This window comes from Erithacus rubecula (assembly GCF_903797595.1).
Source record: "Erithacus rubecula genome assembly, chromosome: 12".
In the NCBI taxonomy this organism is placed as follows: domain Eukaryota; kingdom Metazoa; phylum Chordata; class Aves; order Passeriformes; family Muscicapidae; genus Erithacus; species Erithacus rubecula.
The window spans coordinates 13,510,103-13,529,824 of NC_136664.1; the positions used below are offsets into that span (position 1 = coordinate 13,510,103).

General features: G+C 43.8%; 2 protein-coding genes across 4 annotated transcripts in view; one reads left to right on the plus strand and one right to left on the minus strand.

Moving 5' to 3' along the window:
• The window catches only part of MYLK3 (myosin light chain kinase 3), a 31,555-nt gene extending 18,060 nt beyond the window's left edge, over positions 1 to 13,495 (plus strand). For all 3 annotated transcript variants that reach the window (XM_079316074.1, XM_079316072.1, XM_079316073.1), the window contains 10 exons: positions 1,711 to 2,261; positions 3,459 to 3,564; positions 4,829 to 4,922; positions 5,162 to 5,271; positions 5,905 to 6,046; positions 6,836 to 6,906; positions 8,122 to 8,250; positions 9,052 to 9,204; positions 11,118 to 11,250; positions 11,845 to 13,495. In XM_079316074.1, coding sequence (XP_079172200.1) covers positions 1,711 to 2,261; positions 3,459 to 3,564; positions 4,829 to 4,922; positions 5,162 to 5,271; positions 5,905 to 6,046; positions 6,836 to 6,906; positions 8,122 to 8,250; positions 9,052 to 9,204; positions 11,118 to 11,250; positions 11,845 to 11,916 — 1,561 coding nt within the window. In that variant the 3' untranslated portion in view covers positions 11,917 to 13,495. The remainder of the gene's footprint in view (positions 1 to 1,710; positions 2,262 to 3,458; positions 3,565 to 4,828; positions 4,923 to 5,161; positions 5,272 to 5,904; positions 6,047 to 6,835; positions 6,907 to 8,121; positions 8,251 to 9,051; positions 9,205 to 11,117; positions 11,251 to 11,844) is intronic.
• ORC6 (origin recognition complex subunit 6) lies at positions 12,497 to 19,704 on the minus strand. Its single transcript, XM_079316081.1, has 7 exons — positions 19,554 to 19,704; positions 19,091 to 19,220; positions 18,149 to 18,312; positions 16,976 to 17,065; positions 16,053 to 16,165; positions 14,738 to 14,809; positions 12,497 to 14,435 (listed from the first exon to the last, which is right to left on the minus strand). Exons 1-7 carry the CDS (start codon positions 19,616 to 19,618, stop codon positions 14,269 to 14,271), a joined length of 801 nt encoding a protein of 266 aa, XP_079172207.1. The 5' UTR covers positions 19,619 to 19,704; the 3' UTR covers positions 12,497 to 14,268.
• Between the last annotated feature and the right edge of the window lie 18 nt (positions 19,705 to 19,722).

The following is a 19,722-nucleotide window of genomic DNA, read 5'->3' on the forward strand; positions in this document are numbered from 1 at the left end:
TAGTGTATGACAAAACCAAAGAACTCGTGTTTGTTGTCCTCAGAGTTTTCAGTGTCACCTAAAGGTTGTTAATTTATTCATCTCTATCAGGCTAATATTTTCCTCATATAGGTGTTTCATAGTCCATTTTCCTTTGGATTATTTATCTAGGATTTTATTTTAATCTCATATATTTAAAATTTTAAAAGCCCACACAACAGAAAACAACAAGCCCCCACAACCAAAAGAGCCCTACCAACTAAACCCCAACAAATGGAACTCCTGTGGCAGACTTTAATTGCCAATACTTTCTGTCTGGGTGGGTGGTTGTAAAGTGGTTTATATGTGTGTGTGGGGGTGATAGTCACTCATCCATACACACCCACAAATGTGTGAATGACTGTGGGTGGGGAATTTCCCCATTGTTCCAATGTACAAATTTGGTGTCTGAGCCCCAGATTTTGGTTTGGGGTGGGGGAGGCCAGCAGGTAACTGGGAGGCAGGAGCTGGAGTAAACCCCAGGGGCAGCTGCAGCCCAGGGCATTGTCATGGCTGGGAGGTGAAGTCACATGAGGGTGGTGAACACATCTCTAAAGTGGATGCAAGTTTTAATGAAGTTTGTGAGCCCACACAGAGGCGTTGAAGGGACATTGTGTTCCCCAGCTTGGAGAAATGCCCGAGAGTCCCAGTGAGGCTTGTCTAGATAGCAGAGGAAGTGTTTGCTCAGAGCTGGCTTCAGCTGCTTCACAGCAGAGCAGCTTGGATCCCCAGCACAGCACAGGGTGTTAAAGGTGCAGAAAATGAGACATCTCAGACTCCTGTTTTACGAAAGCAGGAACATTTTCCTTTATAACATCTTTTGTAATGAGGTTGCTCTACTGAAAGAGGCAATAACCTTTGTGAAAATGAGGTATGTTCTCTCCCAGATGTCAGAAACTGTCTTCATTTGCCTTTGTATAAAATCTGCTTTACAACTTCACAAGTTTCAGTTCAGCCTCAGTGAAATCAGACTGCTCATGACAGTTGGAACAGTAATAGTTGACTCAAACATTATCACATGAATGTCTGATGGAGTTTAGAAGCACAGAGGATTGGTTCTAACCTGTATTCTTTTTAGGCAACACAAGAGGGAAAAAATTATCCAAATTTTCCAGTAGTTAAAATGCCAAGAAAAATAGTATTGATGGAGTGAGAGAGGTTATCAGAGTTAGATTTTTAAGAGAAAGCTGTGGAAAGAATGCTCTCCCATCAGAAGACCCAAGCACAGATGGCTGAGTGTGCAGGTCAGCCAGCTGGAAGAGGATACAAACCATCAGATTTGTAGAGCCATACGAGCAGCCAGCCATTCAGATAATCAGCCTGTAATTTGTGAAGGAAATCACTATCCTCTCTCTGCCAAATGAATGTTTTTTATTAGACCAACTGTAATAATTGCAATAAGTGGGTAAGTTTTCAAATGTGGGATTAACTCTTTGCAGGATGAGACATTTTGTTCTGCAGAAGGGCAGACATGTAGAGAGATGAGGACACAGAGGAAGAATTAGCATGATTTTTGTTGTTATTCCCTTAATGTTTGTAAGTCTTTCCAAGCAAGATTGGTACAATTAGGTTTTATCAAGCCTATAGAAATTTATGGGTTTGGAAATTTACAGATTTTTCTTTCCCCACAAAGTTACAAAAACCAGGCTGGCCACCTGCATCAATATCAAATGTCTCCTGTTTGCTCTGCAGGATATCTATCAGTGTGCATATGACTGACATGAAAGAAAAGATTGAGATGGCCAAGGAGGGAAATGTGAGTGACAGCAGAGGTAAAAGTACCAAAGTGAAATCCACACCAGCAGACTTGAAAGGAGTCAAACAGCTGCCTGACAAATTAAAACTTCAACAGAGTCCTAAAAACATCAGCTCCAAGCCAAATTCAGAAGTTAAAGGGGACAATAAGCAAAGTGAACTTGCACCTCAAACAGGGAAGCAACAGCCATTCCTGAGCAAGTCCAAACCAGCTGAAAAAGCTGAAGAGACATCAGAATTAAAATGTGAGCCCAAAACCTCACAGAATACCTCTGCAAAGGAGCCTGTGAAAGATGCAGGGGTAAAAGTGAAAATCCACCAAGAAACAGCAAAAGCAGAAAAATCCCCAGCAGATGCCAGGTCTGAGAGGAGAGAATCTGAGAGTGCAGGGGGAAGCAGGCACGATGCTCAGTGTACAGGAAAGGCACCAGAGAAGACCAAATCTCTGGAAGCTGGCAGAGCTCTTCCCACTCAAGGAGAAATCATTGGTAAGTTGCTCACAGTTACTCGTGAAACGTGTACATTGAGGATTTTGTGCTATTCCTGCCTTTTGTACAGACAGTAAAAGCAGGAGCAGTGCTCAGAACACCCCTTACACTTCAAGGGGGTTCTACATTGGGTGCCTTTGGCTATGAGAATAACAATTCACAGATTCTTTTAATAGTAACTTTCCTTTTCAAGTATGTTTTGGGAAGTAAAAATTCCAAAAATTTAAATAAAATAGCATGAAGTATATGTGTGATGAGAAGTAGGAGAATTTTGAAAAAATCAATTTTCTTTAGATGAAGCATTTGTTCCTTCAGATAGAGCATGCAAACCAGGCACACTTTAGCAACTATGGATTGGAGATCAGAGCACAGAGAAGCAGTGCAGGAAATGTTTCTTGTTGTGGCCTGTTGTGTTGCTGGCCATGGATCTCTTGGTGCCTGAGGGATCACTTGGTTGCATTGTCCCAGGGAATGCTCTCCTGGCAGCACATACGTGTGTGTGTTCCAGAATGTACAGACATGGGCACAAGACCTGACTGCTCTGGTGTTCTGAGCAGGGTTGGATACATGTTGTTAAATTGCAGCTTGAGATACCTGAAGATTAATTATAAAATTGCTTTCAGTGGGGGACATAAAAAATTGATTTAATGAAGCTTTACCCTAGAAAACCTTGGACAGTAAGTGATCGCAGTTAACTAATTGAGCTTACCACAAACAGATTAAACTTAATAGTTGTAATGCTAATAATTGCATTTTTAATTTGGAAATTGTCTGCAAAATTCTTGCTGCTAAGAGGAACCTCATGATTTTATCATTCACTGTCCTCATTCCTCAGTGTTGTGTGTTTTTGCTGTTTGTTTTTTTTTTTTTTGCCATCATGTAACAATTAAAAGATGATAAGTATAATTTTTTTCAAACTTTCAGATAATAACTTCTGGTAGCCCTTTCTGTTAGTGCATAAACCAAGATGTTGGTCTCCTAAAGATGTCCAGTGGGTTTACTCTCTTCAAAAAACAGAGTGGAGATTCGGGAGGTGGGATGCTGATCTCAGTTGAGGGACAGAATTCCTTGTCTGTAAAAGGGATTTAGCAGTGAAAGCCCCTCATACCCTGTGGGGTGAAGTGTGTGGTGTGAGGAGCTGAAACAGGGCAGGGATGTGTGCAGAGCTGCCAGTGAGCACAGCCTGTGTCCCTGCAGATGACAGCCCCTCTCCTCCAGCCCCCTTCGAGCACCGCGTCGTCAGCGTCAAGGCAGCAGAGGTGACCTCGAGCTACTCCGTGTGTCGGCACCAGCTGCTGGGGGGGTGAGTGTGCCTGTCCCCACTGTCCCCACTGTCCCCGTGTGGGTCAGTGTGCCTGTCCCTGTATGGGGCCAGTGTGGCTGTCCCTATATGGGAAAAGTGTGGTTGTCCCCATTTGGGTAAGTGTGGCTGTCCCCCATGGGATGGGAGAAGTATGGCTGTCCCCATGGGATGGGAGAAGTATGGCTGTCCCCATGGGATGGGAGAAGTATGGCTGTCCCCATGGGATGGGGGAAGTGTGGCTGTCCCTATTCTCTGCTGCTGCTGGAATTGCAGGGAGCTGCAGGGCTCTGCAGCTGGCCCCAAGGTTTGGGTGAGGGACACACAAGGTTTCTGCAGCCAGAGGGAGTGGGTCCATCCTGGAGCCCTTTGGGTGATCACAGCTTCTCCTACATCAAGGATGTCCCTTAGATAGCTGCTTTCTGCCCCAAATGCCTGACTGCCATCCTGGGGACTGTTTCTTTTATTTATTATAATAATCCTGGTCTAAGTTTTGTGAGAAGAACCTGTACCCTTAAGGCAGACAGATTCAGAGCACTGGAAAAGATAACAAAGCCCATTAGGTCAGGCAGATTCCAAAATCTTTTTTTCTGTGCTGAGCTGCACGTTAAAGAAAATGAAGGAAGAGTTATAATTATTTTGACCTTATGTTTAGTTTTCAGTCATAGGAAGTCTGCAGCTGCTTCAGCTTTTGTATTCTTGTATCCTTACTTATGTGACAAGAAGGCTTGATTTACACATTGATCCACGTACAAATATGGCTTATTAAGTGTGAGCACTGTGATGCAAGAGCAGGGAAGATGGTGATAGGAACCATCCCAAGGGGCATTAACATATCTGCGTGACATGGGGCAGAATTTACAGCACGCCAGAAACGCGGGCTCTGCGTGGCTACAGTTACTGCCCTGATGGTCATTTCAAAAGTTCTGAGATCAGGACAGAAATATCCCTGTTAATATACCCAAAACACACCCCTGAAGGACAGCGAGGGGGTCCAGTTACAGAGGGGAGCAGAGCATGGCCAGGCCATCATAGCTCAGCAGGACCAGCAGGGCTTAATATTTTAATGTAAGCACTGAACAACTGGCTGGAAAGATAAAACTAATCCTTCATAAGCTGAGAGAAAGAGGAGCTCCATGCTGCTGGCCACCCGACCCTGTTCACTGTGTCCTGGGCTATTTTTGCTGGTGGTAAGAATAGTTCCAGGAGAGGTTTCTGTGCTGAGCTCTGCTGAGCTGCTTTCCCATCTTTTCCTTGGCATCCGCAGGGGGCGTTTTGGGCAAGTCCACAAGTGCACGGAGATATCGACGGGGCTCAACCTGGCAGCCAAAATCATAAAAGTGAAAGGAGCCAAAGAGAAGGTAACACAGAGCCCTCCCTGCCAGAGCAGCACCATGCTCACCCCTGGGGACCATCACATACTGCCAAAGCCTGGGCTTGCTGGGACTCTTCACCATCTCCTGTGTTCATGATTAAACCCCCAGTCCCCTTGAGATCTGTGGTGGAGCTGTTGTTGGGCTTTACAAATAGTTCTGTTTGGTATGTTGAAATTTAAGGAGTGTATTTTGTTCATTTTTTGTTACTTTGTCGTTTTTTTCAGGAAGAAGTAAAAAATGAAATTAACATCATGAACCAGTTAAATCATGTGAATCTCATCCAGCTTTATGATGCTTTTGAAGCCAAAAATAATATCACTTTGATCATGGAATAGTAAGTTTAAATAATCCCAGGAATTGTCAGATATTTGGGTTTTCTCAGGTCACTAAAGCAAATAGGGAATGATAATTCTGAGCTGTGAAGAGGTGAGTGGTTTCCCAGTCTAAGAGAGAGTTGATCTCACTTCCAAAAGGAAAAAACAATGTTTTAAATGAAATTTCTTCAGGTTAAAAACTTGTCAGAGCTTTATCTCTGGCTAATTTTCTCTTCTGTGCAGAATTGCTCAGTTGTCAGGTCATGTGAAACAACTTTTAGTTTGAGGAATTCCATTTAGTAAATTCTGTAGGTTGAAGACTTATTTTCCCATGAGTAGTGAGATGAGTGAATAACAAATACTTTAATACTCCCTGTAGGTTCTCCAGGTCCCATAGGATCACCAGGTCTTGTAGGTTTGGGTTTGACATGTATCCCCCCAAATACTAGTGACAACTTTCTTATTTTTGAATTTAAATTGATACTTAATTTCAAGAGAAATAAGTCTCTTGAAGTCATTGAGGCTGCTGATATACTTTATACTGGCTGTTTTGTTAGGGCCCTCACTTACAGAGCCTAATTCCCAACCTGGAAATAAATCATGCAAATGCAAGATCTTGGAGTTTTTAATTCTTTTCCATGTGAAATTTTTAGCCTTGATGGTGGGGAATTATTTGACCGGATCACAGATGAGAATTACCACCTGACAGAGCTGGATGCCATCCTGTTCACCAAGCAGATCTGTGAAGGAGTCCACTACTTGCACCAGCATTACATTCTCCACTTGGACCTGAAGGTCAGTTCTTTGTGCTCTCTGTGCTTTTGTGGTGCTGGTTTGGCACCACAGAGTCTCTGATTACTGAGGAGTAATTTCTCATTTTATGGACTCACGTCATGAAGGAATAGGCTTAATAGCTACAATAAATGGAGCTTTAGAGATTGATTACTTTTTTCCAAATGTCTGTTCAGTAGTGTGCTTGGAATCATCAGGATTCTGTGCTTTTGCCTTTTTTAAATCAGCAGCTTTTCATTCTCTGTAGCATTAACCAGTCCCCTTTTATCATGGATGAAAAAACCCCACCCAAAACCTCCTTGGCTAGAAATGCCCACAATCTTCCCTCCATTTCCCCTACCCCTTTTTAACAGTGTACAAATACTTGTTCAATCATCTTCTATAGTTTGTACTTTTTACTGCCTGGAAACAACCTGCAGCAAAATTACAATGTTTTCCTGATGGCCCCTTAATAACTGATATTTTTAAACAGAAATACAAACTGGTTTTTTTCCTGCTTGTTTATATAGCACCTCACACAAATAAAATTAGACCAGATTGGCTCATAGACAGTTCTGCAATTGTAATATGTTTGGACCCCATCACCCCCCCATCCCCATCTTGAAAAATATTCTCATTGGAGAAAAAAAAACAAAAAAAACAAAAAACCCAAAAAAAAAAACCCCAAAAAAACAAAATTGGGGTGCATTTGATCTGGTTTTTGTGGGTTTTTATGGAGGGTATTTTATACTATCTTTTGCTAGATATCTCTCTCAAATATTTAACTCAAAATACTTTCTTCTCTTTTTGTAGCCTGAAAACATCCTATGTGTAAATCACACAGGAAACCAGATTAAAATTATTGATTTTGGATTGGCAAGAAGGTAAGAAAGTTCAGTTGTGAATTATTTTAAAAAATCCAAACCAAACCTCTGACATATTTTTGGTAGTTCTTTGTTGGGAGGTTGTGTTTTGATGGCTCTGTAATAATTCTGTGTGAGTGAGCTGAGCATTATGCTTTTGCAGGCATGAATTTTCTGCTGTGTGCAATAATTATCTAATTACTTTTTCAAATAACATTTCTCTTGGATAAAGCTTTACTACTGTTCTAATTATCTCAAAATTATTCCCCATGTAGAGATTTTACTCTAGGGACTCTGTGAAGGCTCCCAGAGACTTCTTGACTGCAGGATTTCATGGTGCAGGTTCTAATTGCAGAAATTATCTGCTGAACTCTTTAAGTAGCTAAGTTGATTGAAGGAAAAAAAAATGAAAGTGTATTTGAGCCATCCCAGGAAACCCTAAGAAAGATAGGGACTCTTCTCCATTCTTTTATTTTACTTGCATGAGTTTAAAGAAAAGCTATGAGAGCATAAATCAATTTTCCTAGAATAAAATGGAATTATTTCTGTTACTATGACAGTAAGAACAATAGTATTTCTCTATTTTCTAAACCCTCTGAGATTTTTCTTAAGCAAAAAGCTGGTATGTTCATGCATATATATATATATTTATGTGCTTGTATACAAGTATTTGTTCAAGGACTTTTTTTCCATAAAATACATGTGAAAGAAAAAAAAGTACATTGAGTTTGGGGTTTTGTATGTTTGGTTTTTAAATTGGGAGGGTAAAGATCCAAGCTTCTGCTGAAGCAGTTTTTGAACAAGACCATCCAGGAGAAAGAGATTTACAAGCAGTGCTGTAGTGGTTTGTTTGTCTGAACACAGATGTGACTCCACATGCTGTCAGTGGCAATTGTTACTGGTTCAGTTTTGTAACCTCTCCCCATTTACCACTAGCAAAAAGAATAATTTCCCCCTGTATGGGGTCACTGTTACTTGTTCCTGAGCCCAATAATCCTCTTCAGGCCCACCTTGGTAGTTCTATTGGGTTCATATCTTGATGCAGATGTTTACCCTGAGCTGTAGCTGGGCACATCCCACTAATCAAATGCTCTCCAAATCTTGTGTAATCAAAACTGCTTTGTTTTATTTTTTATGGATTTTGAACAACTGTTCTGCCTCCCCAAAGCCTTGCCTTGCTCTTGCCATGCTGAGAGGAGCTCCCCACACCTCACTGTGGCTCTTTTCCTGGTACAGGTACAAACCCTGTGAGAAGCTGAAGGTGAATTTTGGGACTCCAGAGTTCCTGGCTCCTGAAGTGGTGAACTATGACTTTGTTTCCTTCCCCACGGACATGTGGAGTGTGGGGGTCATCACATACATGCTGTGAGTGGCTCTGAAAAGTTGCCCCAAATATGTGGGAACTTTAATTTTGATTGTGTTTCTGAGGATTTGAATTAATTTTTAAATGGTTAATCTAATCATTTTAGAATGTTAGACTTGGTGTGCATTTGTACAGTAGAATTAATATTATCTGTGTTGGACCATGGGTCTAAGAAATGACCTGTAATGAATAGGGCTAAAACTTTTCTCTGATATTTGAATGGCAGCCATGGACAACTTGTCTGTCCAAAGTCTCTGTCTTCTGATGAGCTTGATTTGCATCCCAGAATCTTTCACAGATATTTTCTGTGGACTGGAGAAATTTCTGGTCTAAATTTGTATGTTAGCCAAAACTCAACTGAATAAAGTAATAAATGATGAAAGCAATAAATCTGATCTTAGAAACTACCTGTAAAAAGTAATTTATTGTTCAGAATTTTGTTTAATTCAAGCCACATATGGATATGGGCCCCGATTTGGGAAAGCTCTTGAGTCCCTCTAGCTTTCCTAGCTGGGAAAGCACTGAAGGATGTACCCAGATCCTCACAGATCCCATTCCTTGGGGATCTATTAATGGTGCTCCCTGACCTGAGTGAGCTGCTGGGGGTAACCCTAAATTACAACCCTCAATTGCCCCACACTGTTGCCTTATCATGGCAGGGACTGAGAAGTGCAGCCCTCCATAGCTGAGACCTTTCCCTGCATAAGATAACAACACTTATAAAGCAGAGGATTCATAAAGGAAAAACACTCCTTTCCTATGATAACTCTCTTCTCCCTCTACCTCATCTTTCTTTTTTGAAGGCTTAGTGGGCTGTCCCCATTCCTGGGAGAGACTGATGCAGAAACAATGAATTATGTAGTCAATTGCAGCTGGGATTTTGATGCAGAAGCATTTGAACAGATCTCAGAGGACGCCAAGGACTTTATTTCCAGACTGCTTGTGAAGGAGAAAAGGTACCTCTGTGTCTGATTGTGAGGACAGCAGCACCAATGATATTGAATTCTTACCAGCCAATTGTTTGGATTGCAGCCAACAATGAGAACTTACTCTGTGACATTTTTGTGTGCTGGCTCTGGGCTTGCTGGGCAATTCCTCAGTGATTCAGGAGCCCCTGTTTTAAAGGAAAGTGTCTGTGTACCCTGACGAGGAAAGTTGGTTTTCACAGTAGCATCAATACAAGCAGAGCACAGGAAATCTGTAAGGATTTGCAGTATTGCAATCTGTCTCTAAAGCTTTTGCTTCTCTGAGCAAAAACTATTTCTATTGTTAGTCTGGACTCTCACAAGCCTTGACAGAAATTGCAAAAATGCCTCTTGAATGCCATAGAGGATAGATGGAAGCTGCAGCTGTGAAAATGTGCATTGTTCTTTCCTAAAGTGGTGTACAGGCTTTTGGGAGATATTAGGGAGCATTTGGAACTTAACTCTGCTTGTGGCTTCTCATTCTTGGCTCCACTGAGATAAAAAGTGATTGCACATATGAAACAATAGAGAGAAGGAGGATAATACTGATGTCAGACCATGGCTGGGGGGTTGGCTGAGTACAGAAATTTTTCTCTTGAGTAGTGATACAAAACTAATCAAATCAGGAAATGATGCATACAGTAAAGCAGATTGTGTGTTTGAGGGGAATTCAAAGGAGTGCTTACAATATTAACAACTTCCAGATAATTGCCTAAATCAGACAAATCAGTTCTAGTTTTGAACAATTGGTTCCTATGAAAAACAAATAATTAACTGAAATGTAGCATATTGCCAGCAGGAGAATTCTAAAGATTTTCAGACTGTAATGATGATTTGCTGTGAAACTGTAAACTTTGGAGTCTTCAGTTTTTCTGTGCAATGGGATTGGGGTGTCCAGAGGGACACTGGAAGGTCTGGTTAGAAGCTGTGAATGAAATGAGCTGTCAGTGAGTTGCAGTGAGCAATGGTCAGCTGGCCCAGTTGTTCACAAGGTGCATGGCAGCCTCTGCTCTCCTGCAGCCCAGGCACCTTTGCCCTGCTGGGACAGTGGGTCTGGCCTTGTGCAAGGTCTGCAGCCCCCTGCCCTGACTGCTGAATTCGGGGTGAGCAGGCAGGAGTTGTCTTTTCATCATGTCAGTGACAGCTCAGACAGAGCTCAGGAGTTAGGCACAGGCTTTTGATTTGAAGAAAGGCAAATTAAACTTTTATCTCAACACCTCTACCTCCAGATTTTCTCTATTACCATATATTTCTCAAACTTTTTGGGATAGGCTGTGGCCTTTGGGCCCATTGTAGGATGTCAGGATATCAAGTATGCTTAGCTTGATCCAAGTTTGGGGTGAATAGACAACTGTGATTTTTAAATATGAGGCACATAATGAGCTTGTGCTGTCAGGACAGACAGATAACACCACAAATGTTACTCTTCTGTTAGCAAAGCTCTAAATTTGCACAACAAAGCGATCCATTACCTCATGGTACACCCAGCTGAACCAGCAGAGCCAGCTGCACTCCTCCATCCCACTGGAGAGTGCAGGATGCTGTTGGGATGCCATGCTCAGGGAAGAGCACTGTGCTCACCCACTGGAGGCAGTGTGTTAGTCCCCAGTGAGGGGAGCGGGGGGGGCTCTGGGATGAGCAGGGGGCTCTGAGGGGAGCATGGGGGGCTCTGAGGGGAGCAGGGGGGGCTCTGAGGGGAGCATGGGGGGCTCTGAGGGGAGCAGGGGGCTCTGAGGGGCTCTGGGATGAGCAGGGGGCTCTGAGGGGAGCAGGGGGCAATGAGGGGCTCTGGGATGAGCAGGGGGCTCTGAGAGGCTCTGGGGGGAGCAGGGGGCTCTGAGGGGAGCATGGGGGGCTCTGAGGGGAGCAGGGGGCTCTGAGGTCTCACGCCCACCCTCCCGCAGCTGCCGCATGAGCGCGGCGCAGTGCCTGAAGCACGAGTGGCTCCGCAACCTCCCAGCCAAGGCCCAGCAGTGCCAGCTCCGCCTCAAGTCCCAGCTGCTGCTGCAGAGCTACATGGCCCACAGGAAATGGAAGGTAAATACACGGGCTGCCAAACCTGCAGTGTGGGAGAGAGAAAAAAACAAAAAATGAGGCTCAAACTCATCAAGAGAACTCTTCAGGATCTTACTGATAACCCCAGTCTCCTTCTGAACTAAGTTTTTATGAAGTGGTAGGTAATAATTTGTGCTGGAGTCTCTATTTTATTGTTGATAATTGATCCTAAAAGGTCAACACAGGAATCTTGTTAGAAAACAGCCTGTGGAATTGTGAGGCAAACTCAGTGAGGACCATTTCCTTCTCTCCTGTCACTGGGGAGTTGCATTTCCTTGCCAAGGAGTTAAACCAGAGGCTTACACTTTTTTCAGTCCTGCACTGCAACTGCTTGGTGGCAAACTTCTGCACTTGCATTTTAAAGATGACACAATCTAAAGACCTATCACTGTACAATTCATAGTAACACTGAAGAACCTCACAGTGCCAGCTGCTGTGCAGGAACCACTGCAACCCACCCAGGCCGGGGGCACTAGAGGGAAATGGATTTACCAGGAAGGAAAATCCCTGTCAGCTGCAGAAAAGTCCCCTTGCCTTGGTTGCACTCACACTTAGACTGCTCTGTTCTGTTCACAGAAACACTTCTATGTGGTGGCTGCTGCTAACAGGCTGAAGAGATTTCAGAGTACGTCTGTCAAGCTGGCGTGAGCTTGTGTGAAACCTCCACCACTCCTGGAGATGGACTCGAAGCTGTGGAAGGAGGACTCAGTGTCTCCAGACATTTCTACCCCTGTTTTATAACCTAAGGTTTTTGGGACTGTCTTCCTCAATTATTTTGTGTGTTAGTGCTGTGGTCCCAGAAGTGCCTTAAGGAAGAGGCACAAGATTTCTAAAAGCAGAAGCTACTTTGTTTGTTTTTATAAGTTTTTAGTTGTTCTATACAGTGGTGGAAAAGCATGGCTGTTACTGGGGCTGACTTCTTGCTGAAGGCTTTGATTCTGCAGAGTATTTTTGGTGTGTCTATAGCAGAAACCCCCTGGCAGTTTTCTGGTCTCCCACTCTAAGCACAGGATCTCTTTGTTCCTGACTGACTGATGTGTGTTGCCAGCTTTAGAGAGCTGCCACACAGTGGCACAACTTGTCCCTCAGGTGTTTGTTACTTAAAAGATACAGACATCATTTTCTCCTGTATTTCTTTCTAAAAGGCAATTTCCCCACAACATGAGGATGTTTCAGTGCAACTCCAGCTTGGATGGTTTTGGTTTGTTGTTTGGATGTTTTATTATTCTACTCTGTCCTTTAAAAAATACTCACTACATAGTTAGAAACTATGAGGAACTCTGGTTTGAAGTAACTCAAGTCCATTGCTGCTGTTTCTTCGGGCAAGTTGAATTGAGCTGCACTGATTGAACTTCTGGAAGGAGATGTGTGAAACTGCCATGAATACAAATCACCTAATGACTGTTGGGTCTGTGCAAAAAGATCTCAGGTTGTAGTGAAAAGAGGAGAGTTCCAGAGATTTTATGTTTTTAGAATTTGTAAGTGCTTTTCATTGTCTATGACCATAGCACTTAAGTTCCTAAGTTTTAGTTTGAGGATTTGTTTCCTCTCTCTGGAAATTTTAATGCAGTCTGAGCAGCTGGTATGGTGTGACATGCAAAACAGGTTTTCTTTCTAATAGGTTCAGTGAGAGGGAAACAGAGTGTTGCCTCTGCCTTTAGTCCAGTTAGGAGGTTGAAGCCCTTTTGCTCTTGAACATTAAACTTTTTATTCACAGTATTAACTTATTTTGGATTTTAAACTCTTTTCTTATGTGTAGCGTGGGAGCCACTTACAGTCTCTCATATAAAAGCACAACACTATTTATTAAACCAGTGATTTCCTGTCCTGGATTCTGAAAAACTCAGTGAACTGGATGGGCTCTTAGGAAAAAGGGAAACTAATATTACTAAAAGTACTTTCCAGCAAAGGCACCTGTAAAGCTCCTTTGAACTGGACTTTCACATCCCTTGAATTTGCAGAAGTGTTGGTTGCTAATGATGAGGTTTTTAAGACTGGCTTACTCTAGCCTAGCTATCTTTTCCACTCAAGTGCTTCTCACTTTGCATAGTCCTGACTTCTGCAGCATTTCCAGAACTGGGACAGAGAAGAATCTTGATACTTTATCACCTTCTATGAAGGCCCACTTTTGTTCATGTTTTCCTTCCACAGTAATTATGCATGCTGAATGTATTCATTGGTCTGTATATTTCTGAATTAATACTAATAAATTTCATGAAAGAATATCCATCAACATTGGTTTAAGCCCTCCTGCCAAACAAACCTGAAAATATTTCTGGGTAGGTCCAGAGATGCAGACCAGGCAGAAAACATGCAAGGGAAATGGAACAAATATCTCTTCTCTAAGCTCATGGCTGTGAGACACAAAACATCTGTTACTCAGTCAACATCCTTTTCCTCTGGATATCTTCCTTCTTAAGGCACAGGCATCTCCTCCATTTTTTATTTTGCATTCCAAGTACCTGTGCCAAGAACATGATGTCATAATACAAAGCTTTTCCTTCCAGGACTTCTATTCTTTCTTGGAATATTTGGGACCTCTTACAAAAGCACAAGAGATTTCATTCCTATACACATGAAAATAAGTCGAATTCATTGACAAAACAATATTTATTTAAAAACAACAACAACAAAAACCCTACAAAAATAAGGCTTTATTTCTCTGCTGGCTTTGCAGTTTAACAAGGCACTGTTAATCACTTTCCTCTTATTTCACTGACTACTTCCAGCCAGTGGCCCAAGGGTCTGTAACTTATAACTTATTTAAAGTAGCATTAGAATGTTATCTGCTTCTTGCAGCAAGAGAATGAAGCTATTCTACCCCTAATGCCACAGCCTGGTGAGCAGTCACATTTCCTGTAAAACCCCATCACTCCGTGGTGTCATTTATTAAAAATAATATTCTTAAATACTTAAAACCTAAATAAAATCAGCTGTCTGCCAGGCAGCCATTACTCATGTGCTACTGGATCTCTTGTTAGAGCAGAGGGAGAGCTAAAATTAAGAGCAAGCAGCAGTTACATTACTGGGTGGCATTACAGAGTCAGTACTCCTTGTCTCTTGTGCCTTAGCAGCATTTTCCAGGATTTTCTTTTTCCATTCTTCATAGTCCTGATTTGTTTCAGTCTTTGGCCGTTTACATGGCATGTCCTCATCCTCTTCAGAGCCTGAGGAAAGAAGGAAGCCCATGAGAGGCCATTGTGGGCAGCATGCTGCTGGGCATAGCAGGCAGTGAGCAAATGTGCAGGCACCAGGAGGAGGCTGCAGCTGCCCTTCATTCTACTGGGACTACTCAGCAGAAACTCCACTGTCCTGCTGCCAGGCTCCTTGTGCTCCCACAAAGGTTTGCAGGACTGAGAAAGCTGCTGTGAGCTGGATCATCATGGCCCATCACACAACTGAAACACTGAGCAGCAAGAAAGCTCAAAACTACTCCAGAGAGGTGATTTTCACTCTAAAGACAACTTACCATCTTCCTGCTCACACTGCTCCAGGGCACTCTGCAAGCTGTCAGATGTGTCTGCAGCCAGTGGAACATCTTCTAAAAAAATAAGTAAGTTGCTTTTGAATGATATTTGGGGCTTCAAGGGTGGCTTAAATGTAATTCTTTGACAGCAGTGCCATCTTCCACAAGTACTGTTGTCCAGTCAGAGCAGTTCCCTGGTCCAGACTGATGCTCAAGCTCTATGAGAGGTGCCAGCACTTCAAGTATGCCATGGACTGACTGGCTGCTTTAATTAGCAGGTTGCTAATTAGCAGTGAACCACTGCTGCCGTGGCAACCACAATGATCCACCATGTTCATTGCCCCAAACCACACTGCGACCCTTCTAGGTCACTCAGGCAGGATTATCAATTATTTTTTTCCCATCTATTCCATTCCAATAAATTTTATAGGTACCCACAACAGGCAGGAGGCTGTCCAGGTATACAGATACACACTCCTCCCTGAATTCTTATGGAAATTCCCAGTTGTCCTTAGATGCTTTAGTGCTGGGGTAATGTTTGAGATTTTACAAGGCACATGCCTAGGAGAAAGTAGCAGCTTTTGGGTTAGATTCAGGCAGCATGTTGCAGAAAATATCAGGGTATGAAGACATAGTGAGAGAGTGTAACTTTCAGTGGGAAAATAAGAAATTAAAGCCTGGGAAAATAAAAAGGAGGATGAAGCAGGAGAGATACAAGGACATTAGAGCATATATTGTATTCCAGGTTTTTTCCCCCACAAAAAGCAGCAGAGAGAGCGGCATGCTTAACAATGGACAAGAAATATTCCTGACACCTGCCCAATATATAAGGAGGGATGGTGCCAGGGAATGGCTGAGTTGATACCAGAACAGCAAGGCTTATGCTTGTTAATCTTGCAGTGGGGGAAAGGAAAACACAGGAGTGAGTCAGCCTGAGGAAGATGTTTGTGGTAATTTGTGTGTCAGGTTGCCATGTTAACAGGATGCAGACACCAGGCAAGAGGGAGGAATCCAAGATAGGTCAGGTAGTATGGAAGAAGCAAGGAATAAACTGCAGCAGCAGAGACTGTAAAGAGAAGTGAGCATTTGAGAAGAGAGGAAAATATTATTTTTGTCCTTGCTAAGCTCTTGTGACTTTTCCAGAAGCAAGGACTGTGAGTGGAACTGGGCTGCAGGAAACATGTTGGGATGGATGGGCAGGTTTGGCTGAAAGGGAACTACAAGTGATCAGACTGAAATCACCAGTGGAGACAGGATGGGGCACTGTGAGGCCATGGGATGGGTGTGCTGTCTTACAGGGACAAAGCAAAAAACTTACTGCTGAGCTGCTGACTTATCCTCTCCAGCTGACTGCAGAGCCGGTCAAATATTGCTTTTTTCACTCCAGATGTAGCCAACATTTTAGTTTTGTCCACTTTTAGCTTCAAACACCTAAAGGAGGAAGTTATCTCTGTACAGAGCAATGCTCCAGCAACTATCACCCAGGTGAGGTGATAATTACTGTACCAACACTGCCTGTGAGAATGAAAAAGGCAGGCCTCACTTTTTGTCCCACCTATCCTTGTCTCACTCAGAAAAAAATCTGCTTAAAAAACAAACTCCTACTACTCAGTCAATACAGCTCAATTGAAACTCAGGGTGAGTTCAACTTACATAAGGAATTGTTTTAGGAAAAGGTAACTTTTCAGATTTTCAGGGAACCAGGACAAAATGCCACTACAACAAAAAGCTGGATGTGACTGTGTCAAGAGAGTCCTTGTCAGGAGCTGTGCAACTACACAGCACCTGTACTGCTGAGTAAGACTGTCACATGGTGTCATGCTGAGAGAGAAGATCTTTGCATACAAGCAAATTCTTCCCAAGTGCTGGCTGAGTCACACACCTCTCTTAGCTGACATGGACCTACAGCTATCAGAGCCATCTCCCAAATGCTACAGCACCCTCAGGATGAGATAGTGTAGCTCTTGGGTTTTTTCCTTCTTCAGAATGGCTGCTTCTTGGTGCTCAGAAGCTCTTCTTGCACCTTGAGCAGTATGTCACCAAAAGCCATGTAAGTTTTTGCTTTGTGCAATGCATGTTGAAGTCTTCACTGTGAGGAAAGGCCTGGTGTGCTCCAGCTGTCTCCCTTTGCAGGAGCAGGGCAGCAGGGTATGCTAAGCAAGACCCTGACTGAATGAGCTGCTGGCAGTGGTGTCTCAGCAGGCATTTCAGCCTGTAGAAGGTCTCCCAGGCCACACTCACCTGCATGCAGTGCACAGTGCAGCTGTTAGAAACAGGGGTTTGGAGAAATCCAGGTCTGCTCGCTGTGCTTCGGAGAGGCTGCATTCGTACCTGGGGAACAGCAAGGGATAACTGCACAGTGCATCTGCCTCACATGAACCTCTCAAATCCATCTGGCACATGGCACTCTGACCCTGCTGGACCACCTGGGCTTCTGCAACCCAGTCAAGCAGAAACAGCTGCTACTGGCTGAGAGGAGCAACACAGATGAGGGAAAGAAAAGAGAGGGATGAACCTCCTCTTCTGGCATTAGAGGGATTTTAAACTGGGGATCTGGATCAAGGCTTGCCAGTAAAATCTACTTCTTGTGCTCCTGATCTACACAGCACTTTTAGCTGTCCCTAACATCTTAAAATGTACAGTGAGATGCTTTGCATAAACGCATCCTACAACAGAAGGTAGCATTACAGCTTCTTTGATTCCTGGAATATATATGTTACAGAGAGGAAGGCTTATAGATGGAAAATGACACAATGGACACACAGCACTGAAGAATGTATTTTTTTTTTTTTGTCCACCTGCTCCAGGCTATTTTTTTCTAGTTTGTATTAAGCATCACCAAGCAAGCACAGCCTTTGTGCACTGACCTAACAGCATTTAAACATTTGCTATCAAGGTGACACCACTGCAGAACAGAGCTCTTCAGGGACTGCTCTGGTTAAAGCACATGATACAGAATGGCAAATTTTACTTAACTCTGTTGAATCTCCACTGAAGTTCTACCTATCAATTTTACAGGTAGAGTGATGTGCATTTTAAGAGATCTCTATCCCCAAAAGGCAGGATTTACTTCTACTGAGCATTACTTCTGAACTATTACATGATCAGCAGTTAAATGGATGACAGTGTGAAGCTATGGGCAAACAGAGGGATTAAGAGTCCTATATTTTTACACTATTCCCAGCTGAAAAATTCTGAGTTGGACAATGACTTCCTGGGATTCACAAACTGAGTCTTTCTAAAGTATTCTAAAAAGTAGCCCAGCTCATGGCTGGATTTTCAGTGCCAAGAACTCAGCTCAGTGCTCCAATCAGTAGGAGATATCTGGCCCTTCCAAATATTGAGCTCTTCACACACCTAAAGAACAAAGAACCTTACTTGTGGTTCCCAGTGTGCCCACAAGAGCTTCCTCACCTCTGCAGGATTTCTGAAGCCATGTTCACTGCCTCTGAGCAGCAAAACTGCACAGCCAAGTCTCGCATCCCCAGCCTCTGGTTCACCTCTAGCAAACACTCCAAAGACTTCATGGAGCTCTGGTAGGTGGTCTTGTTCAAACCAGAGAGTTTAACACAATAGCTCTGTCAAGGAGACAAATAAAAGCCCCAAGAATTAGTAAGATTCCTGCCTGACATCTTAATCAGGCAACCAACACAACCCATTAAATTCAGTTGCTACATTAAACAAATTTGTGCAATGAATAATGTGTTTTGACTGCACACAGAAAGATAAACCACCTAAGAATGCCACATCTTTTAATGCAGTGATATTTTTAGACCATTTCACTGCAAGTGAGGTTTGCTATTTCCATATATGACACGACCCCTTTATCACCAACAAGGTAGTTACAAAATTACCACAAAGTCTGGGTTGAAGACATGAGCAACACTTTCATGGCATCAGGTTCAATTAAATTCTCCTCTGCTGTAAATGGACAATCATGAATAGGTCATATCAGGCATTATTTTGACAGCTCAGTGCTATTCACCTGGCAGATTTACAGGTGGAGGTTTACAGGTACCCCTACAGTGAGAGATTTCTTGAAGCAACTGCTTTCTTCCCACAGTAAAAGGGACAAATATTAAATTTAACATCCTTCTTGGTAATTTATTTGTTACTACAAGAGTTGAATTTAAGCTAAAATTATACCAAAGCAAGCTCAATTTGTGAAGGGACTATGGCAGCGATCTCAATTTCCACTGTTTCAAATTGAACAGTGAAAGGTCTAACACAGCAAACTGCGGGATTTAGGAGAAAGTTAGTTATTATTTCCCATTCCTGCTCCCAACACAGGGTACAGAACAATGGTTTTGTGGAGTCAGGCAGAATGCAGCAGCCAGCCAAGCCACACACTCTTACTTTGTCAACCGGTTGTTTCATGAAACTCGCCGCCAGGTCCAGGCACATCACAGCGCTGCTTGTCGCCGTCATTTGAGCCATTAACCCCGTGCACTTCACCTGGGACAGCCGCAGATACTCCTCAGCTTTTCTGCAAAAGACCCAGAACACAAAGCCCTCGTTAGAACCGCAGCTACAAGGGAGAATGTCCGGCAGGACCCGAGCCAAGGTTCCGCAGCCCGGCTGCAGCACGGCCTTAAGGCGCGGGTGCCGAGGGCACCTTGCTCTGATGATGAGCACAGCAGCACCGCAGGGCCGGCCATGGCCGCCTCACGGAGCCCGCGGCTCTGGGACAGCCAGCGCATCCCCCGGACCCAAGGCGGGCGCTGCTGCGGTGCCGGGCACAGCGCGGGGGAGCGGGGGCGGGCGCGCCCGGCCGGACCCGCTGCCCCGGGCGGGAACAGCACGGAGCCGGCTGCGGTACCTGAGCAGCGCGGGCTCGGCCAGGCCCAGCCGGGCCGCCATGGCCCGCACGGCCCCGCGCTCCATCGCCCGCCGCGCCTGGCGCGCACGCAGCCCATTGGCCGCCCGCGCCGCCAGTCAGCGCCCGCCCCGCCAATGGGCGCGCGGCGCGGCGCTTCCTCGGAGCGGGC